General features: G+C 46.4%; 1 protein-coding gene across 2 annotated transcripts in view; it reads right to left on the reverse strand.

Annotated features, from left to right (window-relative positions):
• LOC147433289 (DNA gyrase subunit B, chloroplastic/mitochondrial-like) overlaps positions 1-15377 on the reverse strand; it is a 142407-nt gene that overhangs the window by 19984 nt on the left and 107046 nt on the right. For both annotated transcript variants that reach the window (XM_086492901.1, XM_086492900.1), the window contains exons 6-11: positions 14443-14544; positions 14181-14331; positions 13981-14057; positions 13660-13770; positions 13452-13522; positions 11913-12054 (exon numbers count right to left, since the gene is read on the reverse strand). In XM_086492901.1, coding sequence (XP_086349027.1) covers positions 11913-12054; positions 13452-13522; positions 13660-13770; positions 13981-14057; positions 14181-14331; positions 14443-14544 — 654 coding nt within the window. The remainder of the gene's footprint in view (positions 1-11912; positions 12055-13451; positions 13523-13659; positions 13771-13980; positions 14058-14180; positions 14332-14442; positions 14545-15377) is intronic.

Raw genomic sequence — 15377 nt, forward strand, 5'->3', positions numbered from 1 at the left:
AGGGGTGGCTTTTCGACACCTTAGTCACCCCGGCCTTGATGTACTCGGCGGCAGTATGGGCACCAGGATTGACAGCTGACCAGTGGACACAACTTGAGAGACCACAGGTATATATGATCTCACGCTTGCTCCGCAGCAAGAAGACAGTGCCACACGACATTATTAGAGCCGAGCTCGCCACACCACCTATGGTTGTAGAGGCACTATTCCAGACAGTTTGCTTCATCCAGAGGATGAGAGAGCTACCTCCTGACAGACTTACCCGTAGAGCATTTGAGGCAGCTATACAGCTATCAGAGAGTGGGCATGAGAGAGCATGGTACTCACAGGTCAGAGCATGGTTTGAGGGACACGGTCTTGACATGGAGAGCCTACCCCCATTCCAGTACGACCCCCACTCACCATATGTTCACCTCTCTCGCAGTGAGAGGAACTTGGTATTGAGACAGGATCTGTGGCAGCTATACACTAGGAGAGTCTGGGAGGCACCTAGCTTGGGGACGAGGATGTCAGATTACAGAGACCAGTTTCTCACCATATTGCCTGGGGGGTTCATACAGAGACCACGCTACATGGACACATATATGCCACATAGCTCACGGGTGGCGATTGGTCAGCTGAGAGTGGCTTCACACAGGTTAGAGATTGAGATCGGGAGACATACTGGTGTTCCCAGGGGGGAGCGAATCTGCAGAGCCTGCACAGAGGAGGTGGAGAGTGAGGAGCACTTTGTATGTAGATGCAGAGCATACACTGAGATCAGAGGCAGGTATGAGGCCCTATTTGGAGGACAGCCCACTCTCCGAGAGATCATGGAATCTCGAGATCAGAGACAACTCGGACGTTTCTTACTAGAGATACAGAGCCATCGGGACACACTACTACAGCCACACACAGCTACACAGACAGAGGGGAGACAGTCGCAGCTCACAGACTTCTTCCAGAGGATTTCCGCCCCCCCCTCACCAGACACTCAGAGGGGAGTGACACTCCCACAGGCGGAGGTGAACCGAGCTAGACGACGACCACGAGTCACAGGCTACAGGGGCGCGAGCTCCCACCACCGACAGATCGAGGAGATCCGAGCCCGGGAGCGCCGTGCCACTGAGGAGCGAGTGGCTCAGATGAGGGCTGACCCGACAGCTTTCATCCGGGTAGCCTTGGCACCATACCCACCCATGTACCACATCTTACACCCCCCCATTAGTACAGGATGGAGCTAGATAGCTTGATGCATTCTCATGATTGTACTACCTTGAGCATACAGACATGCATATACCCCTAGAGATAGAGCTCCATCCCTCCTCAGATACTCCACTACCTACATTCAGCTTAGTTTTGTATCATTTTTGTTTCATTTGTCTTTCCGATAGACGGATGACATACACACAATGTACATTTGATTTGTCTCATAGGCCGATTTCGGCCTGACATAGACGTTAAAAATCTTTCTTTCTTTCTTTCTTTCTCTCTCTCTCTCTCTCTCGCGCGCAGGGGCAATCTGCTTCACCGAGGACTAACGCGCAGGGCTGAACAGTGCTTTGCTGGTTGGCTGCGCAAGGGCAACCTGCTCTCTCTCTCTCTCTCTCTCTCTCTCTCTCTCTCTCTCTCTCTCTCTCTCTCTCTCTCTCTCTCTCGTGCAGGGCTGAACAGTGCTTTGCTGGTTGGCTGCGCAAGGGCAACCTGCTTCGTTGAGAACTGCTGGAACAGGGCGAACACGTAGGATGCTCAGGACAGGCAGCTCTTGCGGGCCACGCAGAGGTCACACAGACACACCCACACACAGACAGCTCTTGCCTAACCCTATCTGCTGCAGCATAGAGACGCTCGCCTGTTGTGGCTTTCCAGCTTGTTGCATTTCTCGCTTCCCCCTCTGCTTACAACCACTCTGCAAGCTCCTCTACGCGTAGAAAGACTTGTCCTACGCGCGCCCCGGCACCCCCCCTTTGCATTTATCTACGCGTAGAAAGTCCTTTTGTCTCCTACGTTAAAGTTTAAACTTTAAAGACTTTTAAGTTTTGCCCTATTCTCAGTCCCTCACCCTAGTACCCTAGTACCCTACCCCACATTTGTGGCTCGGGTTCGATGGATCCGCCTACCAAAGGGGAAGTGCCGGGTGTAGATAGCTACACCACCCAAAAGAAAACAACAGCTACATTTAAATGGAGAAACAGAGATACTGTACTATCATCAGGATCCTTACGAGTTGGGAAAACCTCCAGGATACATGATGAGCTAATGATGGAGAAGGTCCAGGTGATGCTCAAATCAGAGCTAAACTATATGAGGGATGACATCAGGAAGGAAATGCACGTGAGCGCTGAGAGCTACAGGAACTCCATGTATGGAGACATGATGAGACAACTAAGGAGAGAGATCCGGGGGATACAGAATGAGGAAATTCAGATCTTGAAAACGGAATTACGAAACCTAATCAAGGCCGAAGTAAATATAACATAATGCCTTATGCAAAAGAAACTCGATGAGGCAGTAGCAAGTTTTGAAGCATGGAGAACAAATATGGAAAAGCACATGGGGGAAAAAGATGCAATAATCGAGGAGCTAAAAGGAGAACTTGCGGCTTGCAAATCTGCAACTAAGGAGAAGGGAGACGACCAACCTTCGGTTCTGAAGGAGCTCGAGGACATGAAGGATCAGATAAAGCTCTACGAGAAGGAGATGAACAGAAATCGAAAACGACATCTTCATGGGCGGAACGTCTTTTTAAGACACAAGACAAGGTTGATGAAGCAGAGAAATGGATTGAGGATGCGAAGAAAGGGAAGGCCCATATGCTCGAGACCACACCTACCTCCACCATTATTAATATGACCATTGAGGAAGAGCAGAAAAGGAAGAATCGGGCTCTGCATGTGCGGGTCACAGGAGTCAAAGACAAAGAGAATGTAGATGAAGAAGTGAAGGAACTGCTACAACGCATGGGCATCACAGAGCCTACTCACACAAGTGCACGGAGACTGGGCAAGAAAGGAATCGATGAAAAGGGAAACGTAAAGGATAGGGCACTTATTCTCCGCTTCCTGAATATAGAAATAAGGAAAGAATTTCTAAAGAAGAGGCCAACTCTTAAGAAAACCAATATTTTCCTGGGAGATGACCTTACATTGGCACAAGTGGCACACATGCAAGAGTGATGCCAGAGATCAGGGCAGCAAGAGAAAAGGGGAAAATCGCCTTTTATAGAGGAGGGAAAGTAGTGGTTCTGGAAAAGCGCTCATCATGACGGTGCGAGACCTATTGGGCGACGCTCCGGATAGCGGCTTGGAATTGTAATGGATCATATAGGCTAGATGTAGGTGCCTTTGAAGACAGCTTTAGGGATAGAGACATAGTCACTCAGAGACACACCAGATACCGGGACAGCTTATGCCACATGTGAAGGGTTATTTATGGGAAACAGCAGGTCAACCAGACAAGAGATCTCTACAGGGTAGCCGGGGTTCAGGAGGAGTAGCAGTCTTATTTAAAGAGGAGCTGAAACCACTACTACAGATTATCAGGAAAGATGAGCAAGCAAGGTATATGTGGGTGAGAATGAGAGCCGAGACAGGTAGATTTCTATATATCGCTATATGCTACTTCCCTCCAAGTACATCAATCTACTCCTCACCTAAAGGACAGTCCCCTTTCTCCATATTGAATAATGACATATGGGAGTTCTCTAGAGATGGAGACATCGTTCTCTTAGGACTTTAATGCCAGAACGGCCAACTCTCAAGCAGTATTCTATGATACTTCTGAGGAAATGCTCAGAGAAGTGGATTTATCACAGAGGGGGCTTACTAGGAACTCACAGGATAAAGAACACAATGAATATGAGAGACATCTCATGGAGATGGCAACTATACATGGTTTGGCCATACTTAATGGTATAGAGAATTTCCCTTTATCTGGGGGATTCACATGCTTCCCGCACAGGCATGGGGCCAGTACAGTGGATTATGTCATGACTTCACCAAGCTTTATTTCTACTATCGAGGACTTTAAGGTGGGGCCCAAACCGGTTGGGATTGCAGTGGATCATGCTCTCTTGACCTTATCAATCTCCTTCCAATACAATGCCTCTCAAGTACAAAGGAAGAAGACACACACAAGATATACTTTCACGCCAGAGACGGATTCAGACTATGTGGAAAAGATCTATAATAGGATGTGGGCAGCCAAGCCATTATATACTGTAGAGGAGATTACTTCTCAATTAACAGAGATACTACATGGAGCAGCACAAGAGGCATACCCACATACTCAACCTGATCAGAAGAGAGGATCTGGGAACATGCCTCAAAACAATTGGTATGACGAGGAATGCAGAGAGACGAGAACCCAGGTCCAGAAAGAGCTTACACTTGGGATCATCACATATAAGCAGTCTCGGATTGCTCTTCGGCGTATAGTACGTCGCAAGAAAAGGGCATTTTTAGCCAAACTGGAGAAGGATTTATATCAGCTCTTCTTGAGTCAGAACTCACATGAGGCCTGGTTTATTTCACGAGCACTCACCGCCTCCGACAATTACTCCTCCTGAGATTTGGGGTCAATATGTAACATCATTATATATGGTATCTGGACAGCCTCCATTACCAGATCCGCTAGAGCCATGCCCTGCTACTAGTACTTTCTTTACTACGGAAATGGTGAAAAAAGCCATTGATAAGATGAAGACAAGAAGAGCATATGATCATGATGGTTTAGTAGCAGAAGATCTGATCCATGCCAGGGATCTACTTTCAGAAGTCCTTGCTCGTCTGTTTAATCGGGTCATGTGTGAAGGATTACCCGAATCTTGGAAATTATCTACTATCGTACCTATTTTCAAGTCAGGGGATCCTATGATACCCGGGAACTACCGTACCATTACGGTAGGTCACACATTGACCCGGCTGTACGCATCCATTCTTGAGCAAAAATTGAGTAGATGGGCAGAGAATGAGGACATAAGGGCAATAGGACAAGCTGGATTCAGGAGGGGTTATTCCACTTTAGATCATATTCTTACGCTCAGAGCCATTATTGAGGAAGGAAGAGCAAGCGGGAGAAGGATGTATTGTTGCTTTGTGGATTTTCGGAAAGCTTTTGATACAGTACCAAGGGCCAGATTGATGCGCAAGATGCAAGAGTTAGGGGTCCCCAAAGAGATTATTTGGGGGATCATGGCCTTATACGGGTCAGTAACTGGTTATGTCCGTACTCTAGAAGGGGATTCCGACATTGTTCATTCCACCGTTGGAGTAAAGCAGGGATGCCCACTATCCCCTACTTTATTTGGTATGTACATAGATGAGGTATCGGATTACATTGATAGAGAGGGTGACAGAGGTGCTCATCTTGCAGGGTCATGGATCCCTTTATTGTTGTATGCAGATGATATTGTATTGATAGAAGAATCACCAGATGGAATGCAGAGGCAGCTAGATGCATTACATAAATTCGAAGAGGACAGTGGACTGTCGGTAAACTTGGGTAAAACCAAAGTTATGGTGTTTAACACCACACCGCAGTGGGTTAGGAGATCGGCACCTACATTTGCATATGGCCGGGATACAGTAGAGTACACAGATGCATACACATACCTTGGTGTGGTATTTGCAGGACCGAAGTTTACTCTTAAGAAAGCAGCGGATGCTAGATTGTCCAGAGCCTCTGCGGCCTTGGGAGGGTTGGAGAGGATGTGTTCACAAGTGCAGTTTCAAGAACCACGAACAAAACTTTGGCTCTTTGATACTGTGGTGGCTTCGACTATGCTTTATGGGGTCCAGATTTGGGGACCATCTATGGATCAGGATAATTGGAAGTCAATGGAGAGACTTTTGGTATCTATGATTTCCCGAATGATTAGAGCCAAGGCCTCCGTACCACACGCGATTACTCGAGCGGAACTAGCTGCCCCTCCGATAGAAATTGAAGCTCTTACCAGATCAATGTCCTTTATACATGGTTTGTGGGATACAAATAATTGCCGATATACTAGACTGGCCCTCGAATCCTCTCGACAATTAGCAATGAAAGGGGATACATCATGCTGGTATGCGCAACTGTCCTCGTGGTTTCAGAGACACGGGTTCAGTATGGAAACATTACGCCCCTTCCAATACTCTCTTGAGGCTCCATCATTGGCAATTACACGAATGGAGATTAATAAAATCATCCGGCAGGATCTTATACAGTTGGATACTAAGAGGACATGGGTAGACCCTACACAAGAATTGGGCACGAAGATGGCCGACTACAAAGAAAACTTCCTACAGCTATCTGAAGATGGATTTGTGATTCACCCGAGCTACATGGATACCCACCTATGGTTTGAAATGTGCTATTGGTCAGATTCGTACATCCTCACACCAGCTGGAAATTGATTTGGCAGATTTAGGGGAATCCCACCTAAGAGCAGAATTTGCAAGTTATGCGGAATGGAGCCGGAGATAGAATTACACTACATATGCCATTACACCGTATACTATGAGATACGTGGGCGTTTCCATTGCCTATTTAAAGAAGGCTTTGGACCTCTAGATAGAGTCATGCAATACCAAGATCAAAGATGCTTAGGCTTGTACCTACTGGAACTACATTGGCACAAGGATAATCTAATGAGAAGACAAAGAGCACTACGGCCTCAAAGGCAGATCACAGATTTCTTCGGATCGAGAGAAGCAGGAGTGGAAGGAGAAGCAAGAGGCCAGCAGCCAGCACAAAGGTACCCACATTCACACCCTCATTGACAGGGCGATTGAGCTTAGGAAATCGAGACGACCACGACCGAGATGCAGAAGCACACTTCACCGAAGGAGACTACAAATGATTAGAAACATTCTAGCCAGACACCCAGAATGCTCCTAAGAAGTTTATTTAATACTTTGTATTTAGTTTTTCACATTCACATTTATTTCCACACTTTCACACTTTTCACACTTAGTACTTTAGTACTAAGGTACCCAGACATTGTAACAGATTCACCACTTTTGTATCAGTTTGGTCTCATAGGTCATTCTGGCCTTTTGAAGACGTTAATATAACATTTCATTTCTCTCTCTCACATGGTATTTAATACCACCCCATAGTGGATCAAGAGGTCAACGCCCGCATTCACATACGGCCAGGAGACAATGGAGTATACAGATGCTTACACTTACCTTGGAGTGGTTTTTAGTGGGCCAGCATTTTCATTGAGGAGCGCACTAGAGACTAGATTGACCAGAGCCCATGCAACATTGTGTAGATTGGAAAGGATGTGTTCATAGGTTCAGTTTCAGGAGCCTCGGACGAAGCTCTGGCTCTTTGACACTTTGGTGGCTTTTGCATTGCTTTATGGAGGTGAATTTTGGGGGCCTTCATTGGATCATCACGGGAGGACAGGCCACACTGATGGATGGGGGGACATGGAGAAGCCTCTGGTCTCTATGATCTCGCAGCTCATTAGAGCCAAGGCTTTAATACCACGTGCTATTGTCCGGGCAAAGCTAGCTGCCCCCCCACTAGTGGTTGAGGCGCTCACTAGATCAATCTCCTTCATACACCTTCATACACCACATGTGGGAACTTCCCAGAGACAGATATGCCCGCCTTGCACTTGAGTCCTCTCAACAATTAGCCATGCAGGGAGATACAGCATGCTGGTATGGGGATATGACATCATGGTTTCAGGCGCATGGGTTCAACATAGACAGATTTGCCTCCCTTCCAATACTCACTGGATGCACCCTCTGTGACTCTTACACAGTCCGAGATCACCACGCTCGTCCGCCAGGACCATCATCTCCATAGGAGTGAGGACAACTCGTGGCGTAGATGGCGAAGGGGGAGGGAGGAAAATCTCCTGGTGGGGAGAATCCTTCGTCGCCTCTCTCATGCTCATCACCTGAATGCGAAGTATCCATGCCGCTTCGGGTGACTGCCATGCACTAGGATCTTTGGTTCTTGAGGTTCTTGAGGTTCTTGAGTGCTTGGATTCTTGAGGATCTTGAGGTTCTTGAGGGTTTCTTTCGCTTGCAAATCGCATTGGAGAAGGATCTTCTCTTCACCCAGGTTCTACCCTTTTTTGCGGACGCACCCCTTGGCGGCCTTGCGCTCACACCAAGGTTGCTTTTTCCCACCTCACATCGATTGGCCGACCGCTAAGTGCACGGTCCGCTCTCCATGAGTGAAAAGAGACACAAGGGGAGGCTGGACAAGCCCTTCTTTCTTGGGATTCCTGTCACTCTTCAACAAAACACAATTAGGAATCGCCACGCCCAAGTAAACTTGGGTTCGTGCGATCGCAACAAGCAAAAAAAATCTTGTGGTTCTTTCCTTGAGTAATGCAGAACACTTCCAAAGCTCTGATACCAATGTTAGGTGCAGCGGAATGAATGTCGTATTTTCTCAAGATTAGTGATCTTTATTGCTCAAGGTTCCTTTTAGTTCTTTAGGGAAAGAGAGAGCTTTCCGTCTTGTAGAGTGTTGTGGTCACGAACAAAGTGAGTGGATATTGTGCGTGCAAGTGAATGAGACTGAGAGAAGGAGAGAGAAGAGATACGACACCGAGAGGTTGTAAAACCCTCCTCCGAAGGCCCCACTCTCGTCGGCGAGAGTGGTCTAACTTTGATTGCACAAGGCGTACAATGCGAATGCAATGGACAGATGCAAGTTGGACTATGCCGATGACGATGACGACTTGATGGCTGAAATCTGTAGGCTTCTAATCGCTGAATTTGGGGACTGTTTTGGTGGCTGAAAATGACTGTTTTGGCTGCGTTTTCTTGGGCTAAACTTGGGGGAACTTTTGCAACCAACTGAGGGCTGATCTGCTGTGCTTCATCTGCTGATAATGCTGCGTTTTCCAATGCTGAATTGCTCATCCCAAAACGCTGGAATGGCAGAGGTGCTGCTGCGTTTTCTGGCTGAAAACGCTGGTTCAAAAACGCTAAGGCTATGTCGCGGGAAAAACACCGAGGGCGATGGGAGGTATGGGGATGGGGGTCATGAGGGGGGGGTACTGCTGAGAAGTTGCCTGTTGAGCGGGAAGCTCCTGCTCCCTCTTCTGCCAGAAAGTGTGAACTTTGGTTTGCTTATATATTAACTTAGCAAAATTGCCCTACCTACTTTTGTAGGAAAGTCACTTAAAAATAATAAGTGAAAAACCAATAAATAGGAAAATAGGCTAAATACACTGGAAAATTCCCCTAACTGATGCTGATGGATTCTGATGGGAATTCCGATGATCGAGCTGTGTGCAACCGGAGGATATGCATCTATGCTAAGTGATTGGGCATGCACGGTCTATGAATAGACTCACTAAAGTGCCAGATCACTGCTAATCTAAACTGACTGAACTGACGGGTGTAGCTTGTCCACGGACACATAAGGTTGGGATGTGTCACGTGACATGCAACGTCACTTGGATGCTTTGCATAGCTTTGCCCATGAAAGTGGTTTGTCTATCAACCTTGGTAAAACCAAGGTCATGGTATTTAATACCACCCCACAGTGGATCAGGAGGTCAGCGCCCGCATTCACATAGGGCTTGGAGACAGTGGAGTATACAGATGCTTACACCTACCTTGGAGTGGTTTCTAGTGGACCAGCATTTTCATTGAGAAGAGAAGCAAAGACTACATTGACCAGAGCCCATGCAGCATTGGGTAGATTGGAGAGGATGTGTTCACATGTTCGGTTTCGGAAGCCTCAGACGAAGCTCTGGCTCTTTGACACCCTGGTGGCTTCTGCATTGCTCTATGGAGCTGAGATTTGGGGACCTTCATTGGACCATCATGGGAGACAGGTCGCACTGATGGATGGGGGGACATGGAAAAGCCACTAGTCTCTATGATCTCACAGCTCATTAGAGCCAAGGCTTTACTACCACGTGCCATTATACGAGCAGAGCTAGCTGCGCCCCCACTAGTGGTTGAGCTGCTCACCAGATCTGTCTCCTTCATACACCACATATGGGAACTTCCCAGAAACAGATATGCCCGCCTTGCACTTGAGTCCTTTCGACAGTTAGCCATGCAGGGAGATACAGCATGCTGGTATGGGAAGATGACATCATGGTTTCAAGCGCATGGGTTCAGCATAGACAAACTGCTCCCCTTCCAGTACTCACTGGATGCACCCTCTCTGACTCTCACACAGTCCGAGATCACCAGGCTCATCCGCCAAGACCTGACTCAGCTAGACACCAGGAGGACATGGATACAGCTAGCCACCATGAGGACATGGATACAGCCAGCACAGCAACTGGGCACGAAGATGGCTTTCTATAGAGAGCATCTTCTCCAACTTACGGAGGACGGTTTTGTGACGAGACCCAGATACACGGACACCCACTTGTCTCATGGGATATGATGTGCTATTGGCCAGATACGCACATCCTCACACCAGCTGCGGATTGAGACTGGGAGATACAACAGAGGCCAGGACATGCCTCCTATGTGACCTGGAGCCTGAGACAGATTTGCACTACACATGCCACTGCTCCGTCTACTACGAGATACGCGGCCGCTTCCATTGCTTGTTCAGAGAGGGCTTCGGACCACTCTCTAGAGTCATGCGGTATGAGGATCAGAGATGCTTGGGTCTGTTTTTGCTTGAGTTGCGCAGACACAGAGAGAGCCTGATGAGGGGAGAGGCCAGCCAGTCTCAGAGACGGATCACAGACTTCTTTAGAGCAGACACTGGACACCCGGAGGAGCTCCTACCACACGAGAGCTCGCAGCCTCACACCAGAGGCACACTGATCGACCGAGCGACCGAGCTAGGGAGATCCAGACGCCCACGACTACGGAGGACTACACAGCATCGATGGAGGCTGCATCAGAGGATTCGGATCACTTTGGCCCGACATGCACGACGCCCGATCGGGCTATTGACCATGGAGGAGATTGATGAGATCCGCCAGCAACCGATGCTGGATCTTTTGTGATCTGTGATTTAGCTATCCCACCTAGCTGCTTAGATCACACTTAGCTGTTTCGGATTCCATAGCATTTTATTTTGTCATTTTTGTTACTCTGACTTTGTATCAGATCCACCACATTGTAACTTTCTGGTCTCATAGGTTAACATTTCATTTCTCACGCGCGCACGCACACACACACACACAAAACCTTCACTCACAGTATCATTCTCCTTTCTCTCTCGTCTATTGCACAACTCTCGTGAAGTAAAAGGAAGTCTCTCGATTATTAACAGGAACCTTGAGTTCGCACTAGCACTAATCCTGAGCACACACCATCATTCACTTCCACTGTACATAACAGCAATTCAGAGATCAAAATACAGAATTCAATCGCGACCGTCTTGTCCCAATCTGTCAACAATCCCTCTCTTCAAGCCAACTGAAGTGACAAAGGTGGGTTATCATGTACAGATGTTGAAAAACCATGCTTATTTTGTTCTCCTACATGTCCTAGTGAGTATATTTGGTTGTATTGCTGTTGATTAAATCCTTGCCAGTGGAATGTAGATCCCATATCAGTCTGCATACATCTTTCAAAACCGTAAGAAGATTAGCAATCACTCGTTTCAGCCAGCCCTAAGAGAAATTATAGCCACAACCAAATTGTCTGGAAATTAACGAGATGGGTTCTCTTATTATAAGGGACTGATTGTCACATCTACAGTATAGTTTGCTCCTTCGGGGGTGGAGGTGGGGGTGGGGGGGTTGGGTTGGTGTGGTTAAGCATATGCAGACAGGCACATTTTGCATAGTTGCACACTCCACGTGAGCATATAATACTCCAAAAAGTAAATCATAGCTGAATATTATGACGTGGTATCTTTCATCACTCTGGTCTCATCTGAAACTGAATATATGTGCCATACAGCAGTAAAAATGATCAAAAACCAAGGAGCCTTTATAAATATTTATCTATTGATGGATTATCTCAAAACATGTTAACTTGGGTAATCACCTTGATTATTTTTGTCTTTCTTCCCAGTGTATTTAGAGAGCGCGTGATAGCAGCTTTTGCTCCATCCAAGTGGGTTCCACCATCACTAGTGCGGATGCTGTTAGCATAACCCAATATGGTGTCCGTGTAGGCATCTGCACACCTTTAATAATAGCACAAAAATGAATAAGGGACTGCACACAATGCTACGAAGACTACTGAAAAACTGCAAACACAAATAACACCAAACCAACTGTGAGTGCTCTTCGTCAGGGAGGAATAAAAGGTAATTACAAAATTTATCATGAAGAGTGGCAAACGCTCTACTGCATGCTAGCCTGCTGCTTGCGCCCCCGCATTCAAAGGAAATTTTTATACTGCAGCCCGCCTCGATTCTCCTTGGCAGGGAGCATTGTGGTGGCCAACCAGGTGCTTTTGGCAGCGATGTGGTACATCAATTCCAATTGGATCTTCTCGAGTTCCTGTATAGGCAGATTCAGCAGCTCATCAAGAGCTTTCTTTGGTCAGACATTGGTGGACAGCCTGCATGTGCCAAGGTGGCAAGATCGGTAATCACTTTACCCACTTTGTGGGGTGGTCTTGGGCTCATAGATCCTGGTTTTCAGAGTCGTTCCTCACCAGTGCTGAGCCTTGGAAGGAGCTTCTTTGGTGGAGCCCCGAGACTCCTTGGAATTTCACAGAGATGTGCAGGGTCGGTTTGATGGGAGGAAAGACTTTCCATGAGCTCATTGAGAGCCTTGGAAAGGTTGTGTTTAGGGTGTTTCAGGGCAAGCGTCTTGCATAAAGGAGAATATAAAACTACTAGAAGGATCCTTTTTGCACCAAAGAAAAAACATGAACTTTTCGTTGTAGAGCCCATATTTCTCATTCTTTCTTGCCATTAGTGGAAATCGTGACAATTTTCATAAGTGACAGAGGATGCACAAAAGAATACCTCCAACTGCTGTTAAAAGTGTAAATCTGGCATTTTTCATAAGTGACAGAGCATGCACAAAAGAATACCTCCAACTGCTGTTAAAAGTATTAATCAGGCACATAAACACCCCCCTGCCCCCCCCCAAGAAAAAACAGCAAGAAAAGACAACAGGAAAGCCTCAACATGCAGCACAAGGAACTTTTGTGTAGCAAAAAGAGATGCAACTGTGCAGGAATACACCACTGTATGGCATCAATAATTCTCTGAAAATCAACATGTATCAAAAGTTGCCATCCCATCAGCAACTATCATGACCGTATGTATATTAACTTTCGGCAGTGATAATATAGCAACTATCTCTTCCTCGCTTAGACACGCACATAGATTGTTAGACTGCTTTCAATACAATGACTCAGAAAATAGGTACACTAAAGCCCTCAAATTTATAATGTTTTATTCACTCTCCTGCTTTCTGTGCTATTGTTCTCTTTACACCGCTGTGACAACTTTAAAAACTTTGCACCCTGTTGTTGTGACTTCTAACATCTACTGATAACCTGATCAATAAGCTGCTAAGAAAGTGATTGATTATCTCTGTAAAGAATAGAGCCAAACTCGCTTACCACTGGAGAACAGCCTCGACTGTCATGTTGTCTTTTTCCTTTCGAAAAGAAATGGGTTCATTCAATGATTTCTGTGCCACAGTCAAACCCACATATCAAAAAATGTAATACAGAGCCTGTAACACAACAATTTGAGACAGTCCTTCAAAGGCAGCAATGCAATCAAAGCAGGGTGTACATTCTCATTTAGGACAACCAGAGGCTTTACCTTATCTTTATTCAACCACCCAATGTACTCAACAAGTCCTCCTGCAAAACGATAAAAATTTTCTCGAGCTTTGTCTGGATTTTCATCCTCCTGTTTCAAACGGATAGCCACCTGCAAAGGAAGAATCCATCAAGGCCATCATCATGGAGCATATTGTGTGGGTCAGAGAAAATCAAACAAAACGTGAACCTCTAAAACTTCAAAAAAAAAAAAAAACTACAGTGTTGCTTTTAGAAGAGGGATTGAATATATCAACCTTCAACATATGTGAATAGAAATAATGTAGCATTTTTCAGCAGCACAAGATGTTCAGACACTTGCCTGAGGATTTAAAAACGCCAACTCTCTCACTCGGCCAGCTATGATTTGGTAATCAAAGACAGTAGTAGAGACAAACACTGTCATGAAAAGAAAGTTATCAATTTTATGGGACAACAAATGTTAACTGTTGGTATGTTAATATGCACAATCATCCAGATCAAATGACCTGGCACAGAGAGTAAAGGAAAAAATTACGAGACCTTCTTTATCAGGCCAGAACTTCACACGTGTGCCTGTACGAGAGCTCTCTTCAGAAGAAAGCGGTTTCTGTGTAACCTTGCTCACAGGTCTTCCTCTCTCATAGGCTTGGAAATACTCTGAGCCATTTCTCCAGACTGTGACCTCAAGTTTCTGTTCTTAGAAGAGAGAAACACTATCACAAAAAAATTTGACGCTACATAGTTGTTTCACTGTTTTCAAAAACCAAGAGGAAAATGAAAACAATCAGAGAAGAGTGCTAACCTCAGAGAGAGCATTAACAACAGAGACACCAACACCATGTAGGCCACCAGATACATTATATCCACTATGTTCGCCACCAAATTTACCTCCAGCATGTAGAACCTGCAGAAACGAGGAACACAAAGAAAGCCAGCTGTAGCAGATCAGCTAAAAGATATCCTTTCATCCTTTGACGCATTACACAAGAGTCCCAGCTTGAGAAAGTACAGTACTACATACACAACAAAAGCCTACACGCTGGACTCAAAAATTTGTTGACAGTCAGAACAGTTGATTGTCTCTCTCTCTCTCTCTCTCTCTCTCTCTCTCTCTCTCTCTCTCTCTCTCTCTCTCTCTCTCTCTCTCTCTCTCTCTCGCAGTGAGAGGAACTTGGTACTGAGACAGGATCTGTGGCAGCTATACACTAGGAGAGTCTGGGAGTCACCTGGCTTGGGGACGAGGATGTCAGATTACAGAGACCAGTTTCTCACCATATTGTCCGGGGGGTTCATACAGAGACCACGCTACATGGACACATATATGCCACATAGCTCACGGGTGGCGATTGGTCAGCTGAGAGTGGCTTCACATAGGTTAGAGATTGAGATCGGGAGACATACTGGTGTTCCCAGGGAGGAGCGCGTCTGCAGAGCCTGCACAGAGGAGGTGGAGAGTGAGGAGCACTTTGTATGTAGATGCAGAGCATACACTGAGATCAGAGGCAGGTATGAGGCCCTATTCAGAGGACAGCCCACTCTCCGAGAGATCATGGACTCTCGAGATCAGAGACAGCTCGGACGGTTCTTACTAGAGATACAGAGCCATCGGGACACACTACTACAGCCACACACAGCTACACAGACAGAGGGGAGACAGTCGCAGCTCACAGACTTCTTTCAGAGGATTACCGCCCCTCCCCCACCAGACACTCAGAGGGGAGTGACACTCCCACAGGC

The sequence above is a fragment of the Adiantum capillus-veneris genome, chromosome 20, assembly GCF_014529385.1.
Source record: "Adiantum capillus-veneris isolate H3 chromosome 20, ASM1452938v2, whole genome shotgun sequence".
In the NCBI taxonomy this organism is placed as follows: Eukaryota; Viridiplantae; Streptophyta; class Polypodiopsida; order Polypodiales; family Pteridaceae; genus Adiantum; species Adiantum capillus-veneris.